The sequence below is a fragment of the Perca flavescens genome, chromosome 4 (genome assembly GCF_004354835.1).
Source record: "Perca flavescens isolate YP-PL-M2 chromosome 4, PFLA_1.0, whole genome shotgun sequence".
Taxonomy (NCBI): domain Eukaryota; kingdom Metazoa; phylum Chordata; class Actinopteri; order Perciformes; family Percidae; genus Perca; species Perca flavescens.
In genome coordinates this window covers 6,887,920-6,907,428 of record NC_041334.1, presented here as the reverse complement: position 1 = coordinate 6,907,428, position 19,509 = coordinate 6,887,920, and the positions used below count along the sequence as shown (strand labels likewise).

Genomic DNA, 19,509 nt, shown 5'->3' with positions numbered 1-19,509 from the left:
GTTGCCTGCAACAACCTTTAGTGAGGACAGCATACGCACACATCGCTACGCCTTTTCAAGAACCTGGTTGAAGGAATGAAAGAGCAAGACTGTGTTCACACACTCCAACAAGTCCGCCGCAACTTTGAAAAAATCCTGTTTTGCACGGCTACATGTAAATGGGAATATTAGTTGAATATTCACTTTTATTAGCCATGTAATCAGCTTAGTCTCAATATCGTATTTTTCGGAATTAGGGCAAAAACCGGAATATTATGTGCATGTAAACGTAGATAGTGATGTCCCCTCTTCCCCAACACTGCCTCACAAAATCACCCACACAGCACTTGAACAAAAGCACTGCAATGTGCAAAGCTCCATGCAGCAGAATTGTTCTTCAGGGCTTCCAGTCTTACACATAAAATATCCTCCCAACCCCCTTCTCTCTACCTCGCCTGGCAGGACTCACCCCCTCCACTCGGTGATACGGCCCGGCCGAGGCCTCCAGGTCCAACAGGACCCTGTTAAGGGCCCAGGTGAAGGTTAGGTCCATGGTGGGGTCGTGGGAGGCGTGACACTGCAGCGTCACATTCTCCCCCTGGTTGATGTCAGCGTTAGAAGGAGCCAGCGTGATCTTGGTGGCATCTGCATGGTTTGGGCAGAAAATTAAAGCTAATTCAGACAAAAACTAGTGGCAGCAGTGTGAACGTTTGTGGCTCTTTGAGAACCACGTTTGAATAAACAAAAAGAAATTCTCTAAAATGAAGAGAAAGTTGATGGTCCTGATAGGTGACTGTAACATAATGAGGCTAGTTTTCACATCCCATTGATAGAGCTTTCTCACAGCTGACATTTGGGCATATCCAAGCAGGTAAAGCACAGTTGGCTCACTGTCAAGGCTTTTGGAGACTTGATAGAATTAGGGCTGTCCTCGACTAAAGAAATTCTTAGTCGACTAACACTTATACAATTTTGTCGACTAATCGATTAGTTGATTTAATTGACAGAGCTGTGCGCTTTGAGAGGTGGTTAAGACTAGAAAAGCTCAATATAAATGTAGTTAATTAACCATCTGTAAAACTGAGTTTCTCCACAATTAATCCTGCAAAAGCACCACTTTAAATCTTGTGTTTACCATAAATGTGCTCATAAGTTTCTTGGAAATGAGTAATTAAGCATGAATAAGCATAAAAAATGACTAATTGACTAAAGAAATCTTAGTCGACTAAGACCAAAACAACCGATTAGTCAACTAATCAAGACCAAGATGGCGCCGCAGAATGGTGACACGGTGTGTTGGTGCGCTCTGTTTTTTTTTTTGTGTTTTAACTTTGTTTTTTGCGATGGTTTCTTGCGATGGTACCCGTATCTCATTCACCAGTGAAGAGCTCGTGAACTTCAGGGGAACAACACCATCGGACTTATTTCCCACTTTTCTTCTCCCTTCACTGGAAATTTTGGACATTCTGGTCAAAGGTGCGCTCACCTTTGCTCATGCAGCGAAACGCCGGAGGAGAGGGAAACTCGGTGTGCTTGTGCGTCTTCGCCAGCGAGGATTACGCACACCGGGAATATTCCTCTCTAACGTGCGCTCACTGCCCAACAAACTGGAGGAACTACAACTGCTGTTGGTTAGAAACAGGGACTTTTCTTCATCTGCTGTTTTGTGATTCACGAAGACGTGGCTCTGTGGATTAATACCGGACTCTGCGCTGCAGCTTGCAGGCTTCCAACTCTACAGAGCGGACAGAGACTCGGTCCTCTCCGGCAAAACTAAAGGTGGAGGAATCGGTTTCTACATCAATAGCGGTTGTTGCAACAATGTGACAGTGATCCAGCAGCATTGTTCTCCTAACCTGGAATATTTCATTATAAACTCTAAGCCTTTTTATTCACCCCGTGAGTTCGCGTCATTCATTCTGATCGGTGTCTACATCTCACCGCAGGCCAACGTGCAGGACGCGCAGCGCATGCTTGCCGACCAGATTCTGTGCATGGAGCGGACCAACCCGGAGTCCCTAGTTATTGTCCTTGGTGACTTTAATAAAGGGAACCTCACTCACAAACTCCCTAAATATAGACAGCATATTAAATGCCCGACCAGAGAGGAGAACATTCTGGATCACTGTTACACCACAGTCAGGGATGCTTATCACGCCGTCCCCCGTGCTGTACTTGGACACTCTGACCACGTCATGGTCCACCTGATCCCCACCTACAGGCAGAAACTAAAGCTCTGCAAACCTGTTGTGAGGACATCAAGGAAGTGGACCAGTGAGGCTGTGGAGGATCTGCAGTCGTATTTGGATTCTACTGACTGGGATGTGTTCAGGACTGCTACCAACAGACTGTTGGTAGCAGTCCTGAACACAGAGGCTGTGACGTACATACATCAGCTTCTGTGAGGACTGCTGTGTTCCATCAAGCACCAGGGTGAGTTACAACAATGACAAACCCTGGTTCACAGCCAAACTCAGAAGGTTAAGGCTGGCTAAGGAAGACTCGTTCAGGAGTGGGGACAAAGACAGATTTAAAGAGTCAAAGTACAAGTTTAGCAAGGCGGTGAAGGAGGCTAAACGACGGTACTCTGAGAAACTCCAAAACCAGTTCTCAGCTAATGACTCTGGAAAAGGACTTAGGCAGATCACCAACTATAAGCCTAAAACCCCCCACTCCTTCGATGACAGACACCTAGCCAACGACCTGAACGAGTTCTACTGTCGATTTGAAAGACAAAAGTTCAGTCCTGACACCATCCCCCACGACACCTCCCTACAGCTACAGCCACTGTGCATCACCTACACCTCCCTCACCTCAGCAGGGTCCTGGGCCCCCCCACCAATGCCCTCCTTAAAGGTCTCCACCTCCAACCCCCTACCCACCTCAGTGACGACTCTCTCCATCCACAAGAGGGATGTCAACAGACTCTTTATGAGACAGAATCCCAGGAAAGCTGCTGGACCGGATGCTGTCTCCCAATCAAGCTTGAAGCACTGCGCTGATCAGCTGTCTCCAGTGTTCAGACATTTTTAACACCTCACTGGAGACATGTCACGTGCCAGCCTGTTTCAAGACCTCAACCATCATCCCTGTCCCCAAGAAGCCAAGGACCACAGGACTTAATGACTTCAGACCGGTCGCCCTGACCTCTGTGGTTATGAAGTCCTTTGAGCGCCTTGTGCTTTCACACCTCAAAGCCATCACCGACCCCCTCCTGGACCCCCTGCAGTTTGCCTATAGAGCCAACAGGTCTGTAGACAATGTAGTAAACGTGGCCCTACACTACATCCTCTGGCACCTGGACTCTGCAGGAACCTACGCCAGGATCCTGTTTTTGGACTTCAGCTCTGCCTTCAACACCATCATCCCGGCTCTGCTCCAGGAGAAGCTCTCCCAGCTTGGTGTGCCTGACTCCACCTGCAGGTGGATCACTAACTTCCTGTCTGACAGGAAGCAGCATGTCAAGCTGGGGAAACACGTCTCCAACTCACAGACCATCAGCACCGGATCCCCTCAGGGCTGTGTTCTTTCGCCTCTGCTCTTCTCCCTGTACACCAACAACTGCACCTCCAGTCACAAGTCCGTCAAGCTTCTGAAGTTTGCGGACGACACCTCCCTCATCGGACTCATCTCTGATGGAGACGAGTCCGCCTACAGGTCGGAGGCTGACCACCTGGTGAAGTGGTGCAACCAAAACAATCTAGATCTCAACGCTCTAAAGACAGTGGAGATGGTTGTGGACTTTAGGAAGAACCCAGCCCCACCTGCCCCCATCACCCTCTGTGGCTCCACAATTGACACTGTGGAGTCTTTCCGCTTCCTGGGAACTATCATCTCCCAAGACCTCAAGTGGGAGCTGAATACCAGCTCCCTCGTCAAGAAAGCACAACAGAGGATGTACTTCCTGCGGCAGCTGAAGAAATTCAACCTGCCAAAGACAATGATGGTGCACTTCTACACAGCCTGATGTCCATCCTCACATCCTCCATCACCATCTGGTACGCTGCTGCCACTGCCAAGGACAAGGGCAGACTGCAGCGTGTCATTCGGTCTGCAGAGAAGGTGATTGGCTGCAATCTGCCGCCGCTCCAGGACCTTTACGCCACCAGGACTCTGAAGCGTGCTGGAAAGATTATGGCTGACCCCTCCCACCCCGGACACAAACTCTTTGAGCCAGTCCCCTCTGGCAGGAGGCTGAGGTCCATCAGGACCAAAATCTGACGCCACATGAACAGCTTTTTCCCCTCCGCCACTAGCCTTATTAACAAGGCCCGGAAACCACCCTGACTCTCCACCTGGCTCTTCATGCCACTGTTCTCTCTCTGCTGTAATGCTCTTTGCTCTTTATTTATTTATTTTATTTTATTTCTATCTTTATTTTTAATTTAATACATACTGTGTACATATACTTATACTTATATTGTTTATACCTATAATTATATTGTTTAATATTACATTTAGAGAATGTGTGATGTGCACCAACAACACCAAAACAAATTCCTTTTATGTGTTAAAAAACGTACTTGGCAATAAAAACCCTTTCTGATTCTGATTCTGATCGACTAAGAGGTGGCAGCCCTAGATAGAACTGAGCAATTTTGTTTCACCTGCTGTTAAGGATACATTTTATTTTTAAAGCATTGTGACCACACTATGTACTAAGTAGGACATTTAAAATTAAAAAATAAATGTTGTCAGTACTCTACTACTCTACTAGTACTAAAACTAGTTTGAAACCAGTTTTTTAAGTTTCTAAATGATTTAAAACATATCTGTACTGCAATGTTTTTGTTATTTATCTGCCATATATGCCAATACAGATATATCTGTAATAATCTAATAAGCCAATACTGTATATGAGCCTGGTTGATTTATTGGTTTAGTGCTAATTTGTGATGATTTGTTTTCCTCAATTACTTGGGGTTTCAAGAAATAATTTGTGTTTTTTTATCATTAGGACTTCAGTTTAGGGTCAAAGATAAAATTATGTATAGGCCATACACTGCAAAAAACAAACATACAGACAAACAAAAACATTGACAGAGAATCTGTAATGTCACTCTTACAACTCTGGAGATACGTTTTCCACTGGAAAATTAGTAGCCTGTGGGTCACAGCTGACTCTGACAGTTGTAGTTTTCAGATCACAAGGCTACTGACATTGGATTGTGTGTGTGTGTGTGTGTGTGTGTGTGTGTGTGTGTGTGTGCGCGCGCGCGCACGCGCATGCTAAACGTGGCTGAGGCGTTGGTGGAGCTCAGGTGGAAGAAGATGAGGACAGGTGTGTGTGTGTGTGTGTGTGTGTGTGTACCTCTGACAGACAGGTGTCCAGTGCTATTGGCTTTGCCCAGGTAGTTTTCAGCAAAGCAGGTGTATTTCCCTTCATCTGCCCTGCTGATGTTGTTGATCCATAAGACGCCGTCTGGAGTTACGGTGACTCTGTGAAGACACGAGCATGTGGAGGGTAAAGAGTGCCCGCAGCTGGCTGACTACGGCACTGCTGCCAACTCAATGCATGCAGGGGGGTGGACAAAATATTGGAAACAACTCTCATGTAATCCAATAAAACCATTTTCTTTAAATATAATCAAAGAACATTAACATTATCCGTTTCCCGTCTCCATCCATTACAAGACAGTATAACAGGTCAACAAATTGAAATAGCTTGGACTCACTTTAGACAATAATCTCTAAATTCTATGGACAATTTCTGTTAAAATATACAGTCATACAGTTTGTTTTAGAGTGTATTTCCACACAATGCACTGCTGCCATCTGGCCGCAGATAGAGGACTGAGGTGTAAAAGGACTTGCTTTGGCAGAAGTTTTGTTTCTTCTGCTATAGCACTGCTGAACAAACATCTCGCTGACCTTGTATAGATCTGGTGTCGTTGTTGTAGATGTGGTTGTTTCTATGTGTATAAATACCTGTCTTTATGTTATCTGTTGATGTATTTGTCCGTGCATATTGCCATGTTCATGAAACAGAATGTGAAAACAAATTTCCCCCATGGGACAACATCATGCATCACAAAGATAGTATTTGTGTTAGTGCTACTGTTTTTAATTGTGTTGTGTCATACATGTGTTCCTATTATTGCATCCACCACCTGTATGCAAGCTCTCACTTTAGTGGTGTAGCAGTGATAATGAAGCGGTTAAATGTATCCCCTGCATGCTTTAACCTTTACAGTGTTCGAACTATACCGTGGCCTTTGGGCGAGCCCTTTTTGTTTTTTTCACGGGGGAGGGGGGTTGTGTGCTTGCGACTTACAATGATTTACAAAGATACATAACAGCTACAAGTGTATGCACTATACAGGATTTACCCTATTATACTTTATCAACAGGAATAGATAGGGCAAACAGCCAGCCACAAAAAGTCTATAAACAAAGCATCAGGCTGTCTTTGAGATTTCACATGAATAACGGTTAAAGTTACCTATGCTACCGAAGAATACCATAATTCCTCCGTTCAATTAGGCGTAAGCGATGCACCCCAAGCTTCCATCCTTAACAAACAACCATGTATATGGGCTCTTCAAGTCTCTCCACTGCTGGCTGTTCCAATTTAACGGGAGAGAGGAGCAAGAGGGGTTAGGATGGTGACCGGCCTCTGACGAGCTGTTACCACCACCATCTTCAGCCAGAGAGGGCATTATTTCTTCAGCTACTTCTTGCATTGTCACCCTGGCGGGAAGTGTGCCAACAGGGCTTGCAGCAGGTGAATCGGTCGTGCTATTAATGTCATCGGTAGACAATTTCTTAGTAAAAACCTAAATTAACTAATTAACTGCCTTGTTGTCTTTTTGCAATGGCTATATGATGCTTACTGCAGAATGGATTTCAAGGAGTTGTATTTTGAGTTGAGATGTACTAAACAAGAGTTGAATTTGCACCGCAGCACCGCCACGCCTTGATGCTCATGACACGAATAGCATGTATAGTTATCTTTATTGAAGTGAATTAGGTTTAAATCGCCGTCATGCATGAGTGAATGATATTTTTGCAATTTTACAGAATATAATCCACGATGATCACGTTACACAACTGAAATTGCATGTCACAGTGACACATTGTCAATATTTTTAGAGACCCCCAAAATTTCACAAATCACGTTTTCAGGGGAGCCCATGTCTTATTAAGGAGAGCTGTGCTCCCCCTAGCTCCCCCGTAGTTCGCACCCTGCCTTTACATCCATTCCAGGGTTTGATTCCCACCCACATGTTCACAGCTGCTCTTCTTCAGCCTGCTGATGTACAAGTCATCAGTTTAGCTTGAAAATTCTGTTTATTTACAAATGATTTAGTTCATTTTATTCTCCAAACTCAATGATAAGATCTTAGGATGTGGTGAGGTCACTAGTCACCAAAAGAAGAAACCACATGTGATCAGGACAAATTCACAATTTTTCGACCAATAATAAATTAAGTCAAACATTTAAGTTATTGCCTAAACGTGTTGTTTAGAGCTACTGCGTCACCTTTGACCTGCAGTACTCTACTCACATGAAACACTTCTGTTAGTATGTGACTACGGACCATGTGTTACTGATGTTTGTTGTCAACAGTCTGGTCTTGTCACTGCAGCACGGCAGCTACACGCAGGTGTGCACCAAGAGAGAACAAACCCACCCTACAATTTAAGGGAAACCGGAATCCGAACCGGTTATATTAAATTCAATGCAACATTATTAGGAGCGCATCAGCTGCAACATTATCCCTGCCACGGATGTGTTTTACATCAACTGAAGGCTTGCATATGGGTTATTATGGATCCCACACAACTTCTAGGCAAGTCCCGCCGTACGAAGCAGACCGATTGGTTGGGGTTAGCCATTTACCTTGAGTAGTTAAGTTTAAGATAGCCAACTTGTCAGGGGATAGGACTTGAACAAATAGGGGTACGTTACTTTGCGTAAGCATGGACGCCTGGCCAATAGTAGAGTGTGATGCTATTGAAGGGCGGGTCCCTCCTAGCAGTTGGGTGGGTCTCATTATAGACACATCATGTTTCGTATCTCTGATTGGTTGTAAGTCTATCCAATCGGGTCTAGAGACATTTACAGCAGTTGATAATGCTCCTCAGGAATTGAAAATGAACTCACATTTGCGATTCTGTCTGGAGATGTCACGCTAAGACTTAGGCTATCTGGCAGACATATCTCATATTCACTCTTACCTTTAAACTGTGGAAAAAAGTATTACATTCTACAGACAGCTGTAAACAGCTCCTCATCTGTAGCTTGGACACCCACGCTACTGCTTTAGCACTGAATGTGACTGATGTGTTTGGACTAAAGCAGGATAGCATGGAGTGCTAGGTAATTAGATGCTGTCAATCATACACACTGATGATTAAAACTAAATGGGTAACTGACTAATTGCCTTTGAATAAGCAATTTAGTCCTCACTCAAACAACTGACATTTTGAAGGTTTGCTGACCACTTAGCATTCAGATGGTGATGAATTTACAGACAGAACAATATTAATATGAGGTGGACAAAGGACTGACAAACCTTTGACTCAAGGTTGTGTGTTTGGCCCACCCTCTGAATCAATAGACCCACACCAACACTCAGGTAGTTACAGACTTGTCATGCATCTGTGACAGAATCTGATGAAATCAACAGCAATAAATCCTCTGATACATACGAGTGGTAAGTCACTTTTGATCTCACCTCCAAGTTGGCGTCTTGGGTTTTTCTTAATCTTTTCACAGTTGACATATTTTTTTATTAATGAGCTGCATCTCTTGAAGTGTGCAGAAACTGAGGGCTTGCTCACCCTGCAGATGGTGACATTATTTATCGCTTGAAACTGAAGTTGCCAGAGTGGACATGTGTCATTTTCATCGTTTGCCTGGAGCAGGGTAAGACTGCGGCAAAGACCTTACTATCAAGAGAATGTAGCATCTACTGCTATATCGGTAAATTATACATATAGGAGACATACACTACAGTAATTAAAAATGTAGTAAAATGCGTAATTTAATCATCATAGCTTAATCACTGGTACATTCACCAGCTTTGAACATGTGCATACGTGTGTGTAATAATGATGACTTATGCCTTCAGGTTCCCACCTGAGCTGGAGCTTCATTTGTATTACGTAAAAGAGAAGTTTTTTTTTTTTTGGGGTGGTCTGCATGCGTGTCTGCACACGCATGCAGACATCTTAGATTTTAGTAGTGGACTACATAAATGGTGAAGCACCATCTACAGATTGGAACTTGGTTTAACTTCAATCTACATGATCAGTAGCTTCTCTGAGTAAGTTAATGGATGTTTTTTGGCTGTATAAAGATCCTGCATTGCTGGGCAACATCTAGCTAAACAGGAAGGGGTTTATATTTCAGAGTTTGGAGTTTTGTAACCAGGAAACAAAATTACAGGATAGTAAAAAAGTAGTCCTTTCTTTCCTCTGACTGTTCGTTGATTTGTTCATCCAGATTCCTGCAAATATCTAACACTTCCTACTGCGAAGCCATTTATTCTATTGTGGTGGTTACACCACCTAACACCAAGCTCTTTATCTACGGCCTAGTCCACATGTACATGCAAATGTTAATGTGTCTTTCATCCACACAAACTGTGTTTTAGGTAACTGAAAATGGATCGTTTTGAAAACTCTGGCCAGGGTGAAGATGCTGAGAAATAGTTTTCAGTGTTGACATGTAGACAGGGAAAACTAAGTTTTTTTTCTTGTGACGCCAGAGTATGGATATCTGTATGGATATCCAGGTATCCTGTTAATGCAACACCAAAGATTCTTTTGTACCTTAAAATAATGTTTCCAAAATTGTTTCAGTGGTTCATCAATTCGTAACAGTGGTTCGCTTTGCGGCCCTCTATCGGCTATAACCGCACTATGCACGTTTGTCGGGTAGCAGATCTGTAGTTCAAATGAGATATACAACAGCGGTAATGGACAATTTCGCTTCCAACCTGTAGGGGGGCCGAAGAGGAAAAGTGCTTTGGTGTTGCTTTAGTTTCTCTGTTTCAGGTGTATTCTATATTGTGTGTTATTTATTTGTTTCACAATAGAGAACTCTAAACCCATTCTCTGAAATCACAGCACAAGTCTCCCTCAGGCAAATACCCACCACAAGGAAATGAGGGATATAGAAATATTGCAAAATGACCAGTATTTGTTTTACAAGGTTTTAAAATGTGAAGCAAATGCTCTGTACTATGTATGGAAATCAGATTGACTGAGTATTACCTGCTGCTGTTGGTGAGCAGCTCTGTCCCACGGCTCCAGAACAGGCTTGGCTTGGGGGCAGCTCGAGGGCGACACTCCATCTTCACCTGCCCCCCTCTGGCTGCTGGGATCAGTCTCCTTACTGGATTCAACCGGAAGTCTGGGGCCTGAACTGGAAGGACAGGAGGCAGGATGAAGTCCCAATCACCACATAGAGGGAGATGAGATAAGATGCAGAAAGAGGATGGAGATAGTGAGGAATAATGAAAGACAGGCAGAATGCTTTTAACTTGAGGAAAGAGAGTAGTACAGTATTAAACTTGATGTTATTATTGAGAAATGTAATTTTGGGAATGAAAATATTTTCAAGTTATAAATCAACAATATTAATTGTTTTAAATAAGGGAAACTAAAGACAGTGCTCCTTGGACCTTACCCTGGACTCTGAGCTCGGCAGTGGAGTAGATGGTGCCATGTTTGTTCTCAGCCACACACTGGTACATCCCAGAATCCTCCAGGGCCAGGTTACTGATCTTAAGACGAGCCCCGTTCACCTCTACACGCTCCTGGGGGGGGGGAGGAGGGTGGAAGCATGAAAAGCATGTGTGAGGGAATTAAAGTACCAGTAAGTACTTAAACCCAGTAAGGGGGAGAACTCCATTAATACCTTATTGTCCCACTAGAGCACTGCGCTCCCAGAATGCAGAGTTACTTGTGGTACCTAGAGTCTCTAAAAGTAGAATGGGAGCAAGAGCCTTCAGTTATCAGGCTCCTCTCCTATGGAACCAGCTCCCAATCTGGGTTTGGGGGGCAGAAACTGTCACCTCATTCAAGAATGAACTTAAAACTCTCCTATTTGATAAAACTTATAGTTAGGGAGTGAGGAGTTGCAGTGTCCACCTATCTGGCCCACCTGCTTCTCTTCATAATTGTTAGATTAATAACATATAACAAAAGTAGAAGGAGGCAGGCCAGCAAAGCCCGATCCGGCAGGGGAAAGTTCAAAGCCCGAACAGGCTACCTCTCCTTATGTCCTGTCTCTCTTAGTTACGCTGTTATAGTTCTAGACTGCCGGGGGACTTCCTTCCTTCCTTTGACACACTGAGCTGCTCTCTCCTCTCCCTTTCTATTACCATTTGTGTGCATCCCGTCCCAGAAATGCTTGTTATTAATCCTAGCTTCTGGGGAGTTTACTCCCCGGAGTCCTTATGTTTTTTCCCCCAGCGTATTTCCTTGGAGAACGTTTGCACCAAGATCCTGGTTGCTGCTCAGCGATGCCCTGCAATGTCATGCTGCATCCTGCTACGTCCATCCATGCTCTGCTGGGCCACGCTACATCCTGTAACGCCCTGCAGCGCCCTGATATGACATGAACTACTACGACTACCATTTGAAGTCACTGTTCCATTATTAATTTGACTATTATCGCCACTGTTCATCATATCCCCAACCGGCCCGTCAGACACCGCCTACCAAGAGCCTGGGTCTGTCCGAGGTTTCTTCCCAAGATGCTGTTTTTCCTCGCCACTGTCGCACTGCTTGCTCTTGAGGGAATTACTGTAATTGTTGGAATTGTTGGGGCTTTGTAAATTATAGAGTGTGGTCTAGACCCACTCTATCTGTAAAGTGTCTCGAGATAACTCTTGTTATGATTTGATACTATAAATAAAATTGAATTCAATTGAATTGAACTCCTATTCACATTTACCCTCCACCTGTGTTTTATGTTGACTGAAACGCAACTGTAGAAGGTTTTTTGAGCTTCCTAAATGTTGGGATTTTGCTATTTGATTTGTTCTTACACTTCAGAAAAATGTCAATGTTAAGTAGCTAATTAGTCACAAATACTATCACAGCCCTCATTAATATAATAATTTCCACTCTCTGAGAGGCAGATTGGGATAATTAATTAATAACTCAATTATATAAATGAAATCTGTATGTGGTAAAATCAGGAGAAAATGTTACTAAATAGGCACACAGACAATTTACACCGGCTTAAGAACATAGGCAACTTCTGTAGTTATTACAAATCACATGGCGAGGTGATCCCAGAATGAGGAACTTCACACTGCTACAGTACATACGCAACAAGTTACTGGCAGGTAAATAAATAATTAGTTTGTAGTCATTCACTACATTTATATTCATAATTGTGTAGTATGATAAGACTCTTTTACACTTTGTACTTTTACAACTTTTTTTGTTGTAAAATGTTTTTCAGCAGTATGTAAACCGATACCATAACAAACAATCCAAAACAAATGAGCCACATATTACAGAGAATCACAAAGATGATCTCTATCTGCCAGTTTCATTTAATCATACTGTAGGTAATACATTCCCTCTAACACATTATAAATGAGAAATGGTAGAAATTAAATATAAGTGATTCCTTTTACTTTGACATTATTGTGCAAAGTTAGATTAGAACAGATTACATCAACGTTGTTTGGTACCCAATAATTCACATCATTCACAGCAGCATCTATCCTATTCCAAGTTGAAAAGAGGTTGGCTTCCTGTGTGTAGATGTATCCACTCTAGTTTTATAAGAAATGGCAGAACATGTGACCTTTTCTGGGTTTAATTTATTCTATAATTCAAAGGAAAAATGTTCTATATATTTTTATATTACTAAACTTTCTATGGGTCGAAATAATCCATTTAGAGATGTTTACAGAAGTAAAAGGACAACAAGAACATTAGACACTAACAATGATTAGTGACTGACCAACCACATAACTGCACATTTTTTAAGTTTAATGGTTAATAGAAAAAAGAGCAGTGCTGGAGGGAGAATTTTAACTTCCCTTTGTATGTGAAGGTATACAGTACAGTAGAAAGTAACTGTGTGTGTTACCTGTGTACTGAGTGGCTGTCCGTTGCGTAGCCAACGTACGGAGGGTCTGGGTTTACCAGCAGCAACACAACTCCAGACAAGCTCGGAACTGATCTCCACCTCCGAGTCGCTCATCACCTGCAACCACTCCGGCTGAGCTGGAGGTCGGGAGAAGAAAGTTAAGGAAAAGTAGCAGAAATAAAACCGAAACAGAAAATGGTACACATTGAACAGAAATGCATTTAGGGAGTGAACTCAAGACGTTTTGCCACTTTCAGACATGGAGTACATTACAATGCTGGCTTAATCAGTATGTAAAGTGATGGCTTTTTGTCATTCAGACAGAGGAGACTTTTACATTAATGTTCCTTATAGCTTCATTCATGACAGCACATGTGATAGTGAGGAAGATGTTCTGTTATCTCACAGGCTGCATCCCTGATGTATTTTAAATCCTTAATGACCATTGTGGGTGCGAGGGACAGTGAAACTACTTCAACATCAGTTTAATCATTTAACTTTATCTGATAGCCACTTCTGCTGCCTGCTTCATATTATCTGACAGCGCACAAGGATGTTCAGTTAGGACTTGTTTGATTCCAATTTGCTCACATACTGTACGTGCTGGATATTCATTTATTCATCCACGCATGAAGGTATATTGGAAATGCATTTAAAGACTGTTGATTAGATAATTATTGTTAGAGGTTATTTTTAAACTCTTTTACTCAATCACACTGCGACAGGGGAAATAGTTTTTATAGACTGTATATCTTTTATTTCTGATATGACAAGATTGATCTCTTGACTTTCAGAGTCTCATAGTTTATTATACTGATTTTGTGCATAAGAGACAGTGATTGAGATAAATGTATGACAGTGATCTCAGAAGGTGATACAAGTCATTTGATCGCCCTCCCTCTCTCTCTCTCCCTGCATGTTTTACCTTGTGTTGCTGCACCTTTAAATTCATACAAAAGGCATTGGACTCGGACTTGTGCCGCGTTGAAAGTGATATCATTATTTTTTAAGATTATGTTTTGGGCATTTTAGGCCTTTATGTTAATAGGACAGCTGAAGACATGAAAGGGGAGACAGAGAGAGGGAGAATGACATGCAGCAAAGGACCACAGGTCGGTGTCAAATCCGCGCCGCTGAGTTGAGGAGTGAACCTCTATCACCTTGCACATTGATGCGTCCCTGGTATGTGTCACTTCCCTCTGAGTTGTAGGCTTCACATTCGTAAACACCCTCGTCATCGAAGGAGAGTTCTGGCAGGATGAGGGTGGGGCCCTCAGCACTGGAGCCCGCCTTGGACGGCATCAAACCATCCACCTTCCTCCATCGCAGTTTTGGGACTGGACTATGAGACAAAAAATAGAGAGAGGAGTTGGATGTAAAGTAAAGGAAGAATGCTCATTTTAAAAATGGAAGAGCACAGAGACCATGATGGGGATGTTTGGAAGAAGACATGCAAGTGTAAAGCTGGACAGGGCACAGCCTCTCAACCCAAAGTAACTTGCAGACACATTAAGCAAAGATTTCAGAGTGGTGAACTTACTTTCCATAGGCGAAGCACTCTAACTGAGCGGTGTGTCCTGCTAGGCCGTAGGTCTCTGCAGGGAAGCGCACTTTGATGCTCGGAGCTGACTTCCTGGGATTGGCTGAAATAAAACACAATTGTATAATATTCAGATTAAATAGATTCACCTTTTATCCAATGTAGGAACTGGATGGGCCTACTGTAATGTATATCTAAAGAAAATGTCCTAAATTTTTAAAAAATAAAAAAAATTTCTAAGAAAAATACACAGAGAAATGTACCTTGTTAGTGATGTTTTGTTTTCGTTCTGGAGCAACATACTTTTTTTTTTTTTTTTTTTTTATTACTGGCCAGATAACTGTGAGATTTGGTAGATATTTATGATCCCTATAAGATTTCCATTGATTTACCTGATCACGGGCCCTTTCCTCTAGTGCTTACCTTGAGTTACCCTATCTATGTCTTCCACTTGTTACAACATTTGGTACTAATCCCAAAATGTAATAGTACCAATGACATCTAGTGAACACATCAAGTTCTACAGATGATGAACCGTGTTTATTTTGAGAGCTAATAAGCCCCAAGTATTTTGGTCGATTTTGTATCGAGGGGTCGAATAAACATTGTATTTGGTAGGCTCAACATTAAAGCAACATTATGTTGTTTTTTTTACCAGAAAATAACAGCTTCTAAATCATCCTGACTTAGGGTTGGGGGATATGAATGCTGGTGGCCAAAAGTTAGAAAAAAAGTTACCTATCAAAATGTGTTTCGTATGAAATGTTTTAAGTTTTTACTCAACATATGTATACTCACAATAATAAAGTTTTAAAATAACAAACCTGAGGTGTAGTACTGGAACTCAGTTGAGCTCAGATACCCAGGCCTAATCAATAATAACCAGTAGGTTGCTAAATAGTTATCACTTAAAACATAAGCGCTCTCTGTCCTGTGTGTGCTCATATTGGTTCAACAGTTCACAGTTTGTGCAGACGTCCGTGGTGGAGCTAACAGACGAGTCGTACCATCGGGCAGCACAGTGAGTGCGTTGGCCTTGCTGAAGGTGCTCTTGGTGCTGATTTCCATGTTGATGGTGGTGAAGCAGAAGTAGTTCCCCGTGTCGTTTGGCTCTGCTCTAGCCACGTACAAGTTACCTGTCACCTGCGACACAAACCAGCGGCCGTCATCCTTCTTGATGAAGTTGGGAAACTCGTTGATCAACCAGCGGTAGGACAGAGCTGGAGAGGAGACAGGTGGGTGCAATTCACATTACTTTGTAATACAGTCGGAACTTATTGGGTTGATTTCAATATGGAAACGGTCAGCAGAGCCAGTCAAAATTGTGCTTTATATTCACCTTATCCCAAAAGAGGTTAATAATTGTGCTAATTTTAAACATTGTGACTTGTGAACCACAAGTTGTGACCCTTATCCAACCCTTATTAGCTGTAGGCTGTTGTACGTTTTCTGACAGCTAGATTTCAGTGAAAGAAAGCTGATGACATAAAAATAATTTTCCAGCTAACAGCACATTATTTTTTAACTGTATTTAACTGTCTCTCTCATCTTTCGGGTAATTTAAATACCGAATAACTAGTGTGTAATATTTCAGGTTTTCCAGGAGCCATGAAGTAGAGTGGATACCTGGGTAATGTATAGGGGGCTGGCAGGCCAGGAAAGTTCCTATGCCTTCATATGCTGTCTGAGGACTCCTGCTGTCTGGAGGGAAGTCATGGAGGTCTGCAGAAACATGCAAAGGTGTAGAGTAGAAAAAGAGAAGTAATGGAAAAAAAGATCACTGTCATATACTATATACAGATCGTAAGAGAAACAGCAATAGTACACAGTTGATAGTAACCAAAGTACATTTGTGGTACAAAGTAAATCCTCTGAATAGCCTTTCTAACGCCTTCAATCTCTGCCACCACAATGAGCCACTCAGGCAGCTCAGACAGGTCAAAGGTCAACCGCCTGTTCTCACTCACAGCCAAATTTGAGGTTAGCTGCTCGGCTGATGATGGTGCCACAGCGGTTGATGGCCAGACATTGATAGGAGCCTGTGTCTCGAGTAGGCTCAGGGCTGCTGATCACAAGGTTGCCGGCCACCAGTGTGTAGCGCAGGTCCAAACCCAGCGGGACCTCTGTGCCATTCACAAGCCATCTGTAAGACAAAGAGTCAAGTTAAGTCAACTTATTGCTTATAGCCCAATATCAAAAATCACAAATCTTCCTCAGAGGGCTTTACAATCTGTACAGCATACGACATCCACTGTCCTTTGACCTTGGTATTGGATAAGGACAATGCTCCAACAAAAAAAACTTTAACAAGAGAAAATAAAAGAAACATCAAGGAGAGAGTACATGGTTCCAGAGTGTTAAGCTCCGTTTTGGCTTCGTATTATAATCCGATCTAAGTGATCGGATCACAAGTGGACAGCTCTAAGTATAGGTAAAAACACTCAGTCAGAATGCATTGAGATCTGATCACTCAGACCACATTCTGAGGTGGTTTGAGCTGCATGTGTTCAAATTTTAATAGCAATGAGGACGGGAATGAGTCCTGAGCCACATTAAGGACCACCAACTCTGCGGTAAACGGAACTACACAACATTCTACACACTCATTCAAAGTATTTCTCATGTCACAGAAACCACTGAGAGTGAATTGTGTGTTTTGGATGTTATTATCATACTGTCAGTGATATATCTGTGTTTTTGTTCCAATGCTGCCTGCTCTTATATCCAGGGGCCTGTTTCACAAAAGCAGAATATATAAATCCAGGATAACTGATAAAGCGAGGCTTGACCTAGTCTAATCTGTGCATCCTGGCTTGGTGCGTTTCACAAAGGCCAAGCCAGGCTGAGGAGGAGCGACTAGCTTGAGCCAGGCTAAACTAATTCAGATAGATGCGCGTCCACGGATTTCCTCAAAAGACCGCAAGGTCGATCACAGATTTACTGATGCCAAAATGGAGAATACGCATTGTACATACTTTATACAGAGTGAGCAGCAGCTTCTTGTGGAAGTATGATGACGTGAAACACATTATTTGAATAAAAAGAAAATAACACGGCCGCTGTACTGAAACAGCGAGAGAAAGCAGCAGACGATCACGGACCAACTGAATGTGTAAGCAGCCTAAATATATACATTAACTGACCACTGCCCTGAATGGAAACCATCATAATCCTACCATTCAATGATTAGGCTACTAATCATTTGCACAAATTAACAATTGTACTCTTTGCCTTAAAAGTAAGCAGAAGATAACTCAGGAAATTTACCATGAAGATCCATTTTCTAAAACGCTAGAATATGAAGCGTAAATATCTCTTTCACTCTGTTTCTCCCTCTCTCTCATTGGCTAAATATTAATTTCCTGAGTCATATTAACTTCCACTACTCGCTTTTAATGCAAAGTGTACAGCTGTTCGTTTTTGCAAATGACAAGTGACACATTGAATGGTTTCATTTAAGAGCAGTAGTTCATAAATGTATATTTTTAGACTATCATTTAGTCGGTCACGCTTTTTCTCGCGTTTTTTTATTTTTTATAGAGGACGAGTTTCCTTCTCTACATATTATATGCCTTGCTCCCTGGTATATATGGACATAGAAAATAAAAACACTGAAGAAATTGTACTGTAAAATCTAGAAACTATAAAGATAATAAAGTGATAAATTCCATGCACACTATAAACATGAATGGAACAGAGTATATTCATCAGTTATTTCCCCCCAGGCAAAATATAAGGTCAAAAACCATTAAGGTGTCCTCTCCCTGTTGTTACATGAATGTACAGTAGCCTACATCACTAGATAGTTACTGGTCCAGTGAACTAAGTCTATAATTTGGGAGGATTGTACAGTTAGGATATGTTCTTAAAATTGTACAATCCTCCCAAATTATAGTCCCAGTTTACTGGACAACACAAATTGTGTGCTAAGAATGCCAAATACAATGCACATGGAAGCAGAACAAACATGATCCTTATTGTTAAAGAAAAAAAAAAGAAATTATAAACTAAAATAATTTAAGGTGCATTGGGGAACTATAGAAATGTACAGCATTGTATGTATTGCCCTTAGTAACAGACTTCATTTAAAACTCATTTGAAATTTTATCAGCCTTTTCTAATTATCTCAACAACTGCCATAATATACAGTATTCATCAAACTTCTTACAACAATATGAACAGCAGTCTTCATACAGCAATATAACAGTAACAATGACAAATTTATAATTATAAAAAAAAAAAATAATGGTCACAACTTTAAATAATAACAGTACTCAAATGAACAGCAATATGCACCTGTTGTATTTTAATCCAGGCTGATAAGAAAAGGGTAAAAGCACTGCTGAGTGAACAGAAAAGGTTCCAGGATTAAATAAATCCTGGCTGTTAGCCTGGTCAGGACCAGGCTAGCTGCACAGAATAAATCTCCATGGTGATTTATGTGCCTCTGCTTTCGTGAAACTGAGTCAAGGCTAAATTCATCCAGGATAACCAGGAAATCCCGGCTTAATCCCTTATCTTGGTTTTGTGAAACAGGCCCCAGGTTCAGCATTTTTATTTACATGTTAAAGCCTCCCCTAGAATTAGAGGGAGGGGGGGTCATGGGGGGACATCTGCCAAGCAAGGCCCAGTCAATTTCCGACAATTTACGGCAGTTTTCGGTGTTGCCTGTAAATTGTCGTGCAGTCGTAAACCTGAAGTTCCACGACAATCTACAGTGCTGCATACTGACAAACAGTGTTGGTCATCTTACTTGACTAATTACTTACAGTTACAAATTACTTCTCCCAAAAAGTAACTGAGTTAGTAACTCAGTTACTTGTTTTTTTCAGTTGCAACTGAAAAAAGATGAGTCCGTTTCATCCTGAAAAGTCCGCTTTTTCAAAAACCAACATGGCTCAGTTCAAAATTTTGTTTCAAAACA

The 19,509-nt window shown here is 42.0% G+C and overlaps 1 protein-coding gene across 1 annotated transcript in view; it reads right to left on the bottom strand.

Annotated features, from left to right (window-relative positions):
* cntn2 (contactin 2) overlaps nt 1-19,509 on the bottom strand; it is an 84,849-nt gene that overhangs the window by 22,381 nt on the left and 42,959 nt on the right. The window contains exons 4-13 of the mRNA XM_028575679.1: nt 16,553-16,728; nt 16,212-16,307; nt 15,593-15,805; nt 14,586-14,688; nt 14,206-14,387; nt 13,046-13,182; nt 10,619-10,748; nt 10,204-10,354; nt 5,291-5,418; nt 449-624 (exon numbers count right to left, since the gene is read on the bottom strand). Coding sequence (XP_028431480.1) covers nt 449-624; nt 5,291-5,418; nt 10,204-10,354; nt 10,619-10,748; nt 13,046-13,182; nt 14,206-14,387; nt 14,586-14,688; nt 15,593-15,805; nt 16,212-16,307; nt 16,553-16,728 — 1,492 coding nt within the window. The remainder of the gene's footprint in view (nt 1-448; nt 625-5,290; nt 5,419-10,203; nt 10,355-10,618; nt 10,749-13,045; nt 13,183-14,205; nt 14,388-14,585; nt 14,689-15,592; nt 15,806-16,211; nt 16,308-16,552; nt 16,729-19,509) is intronic.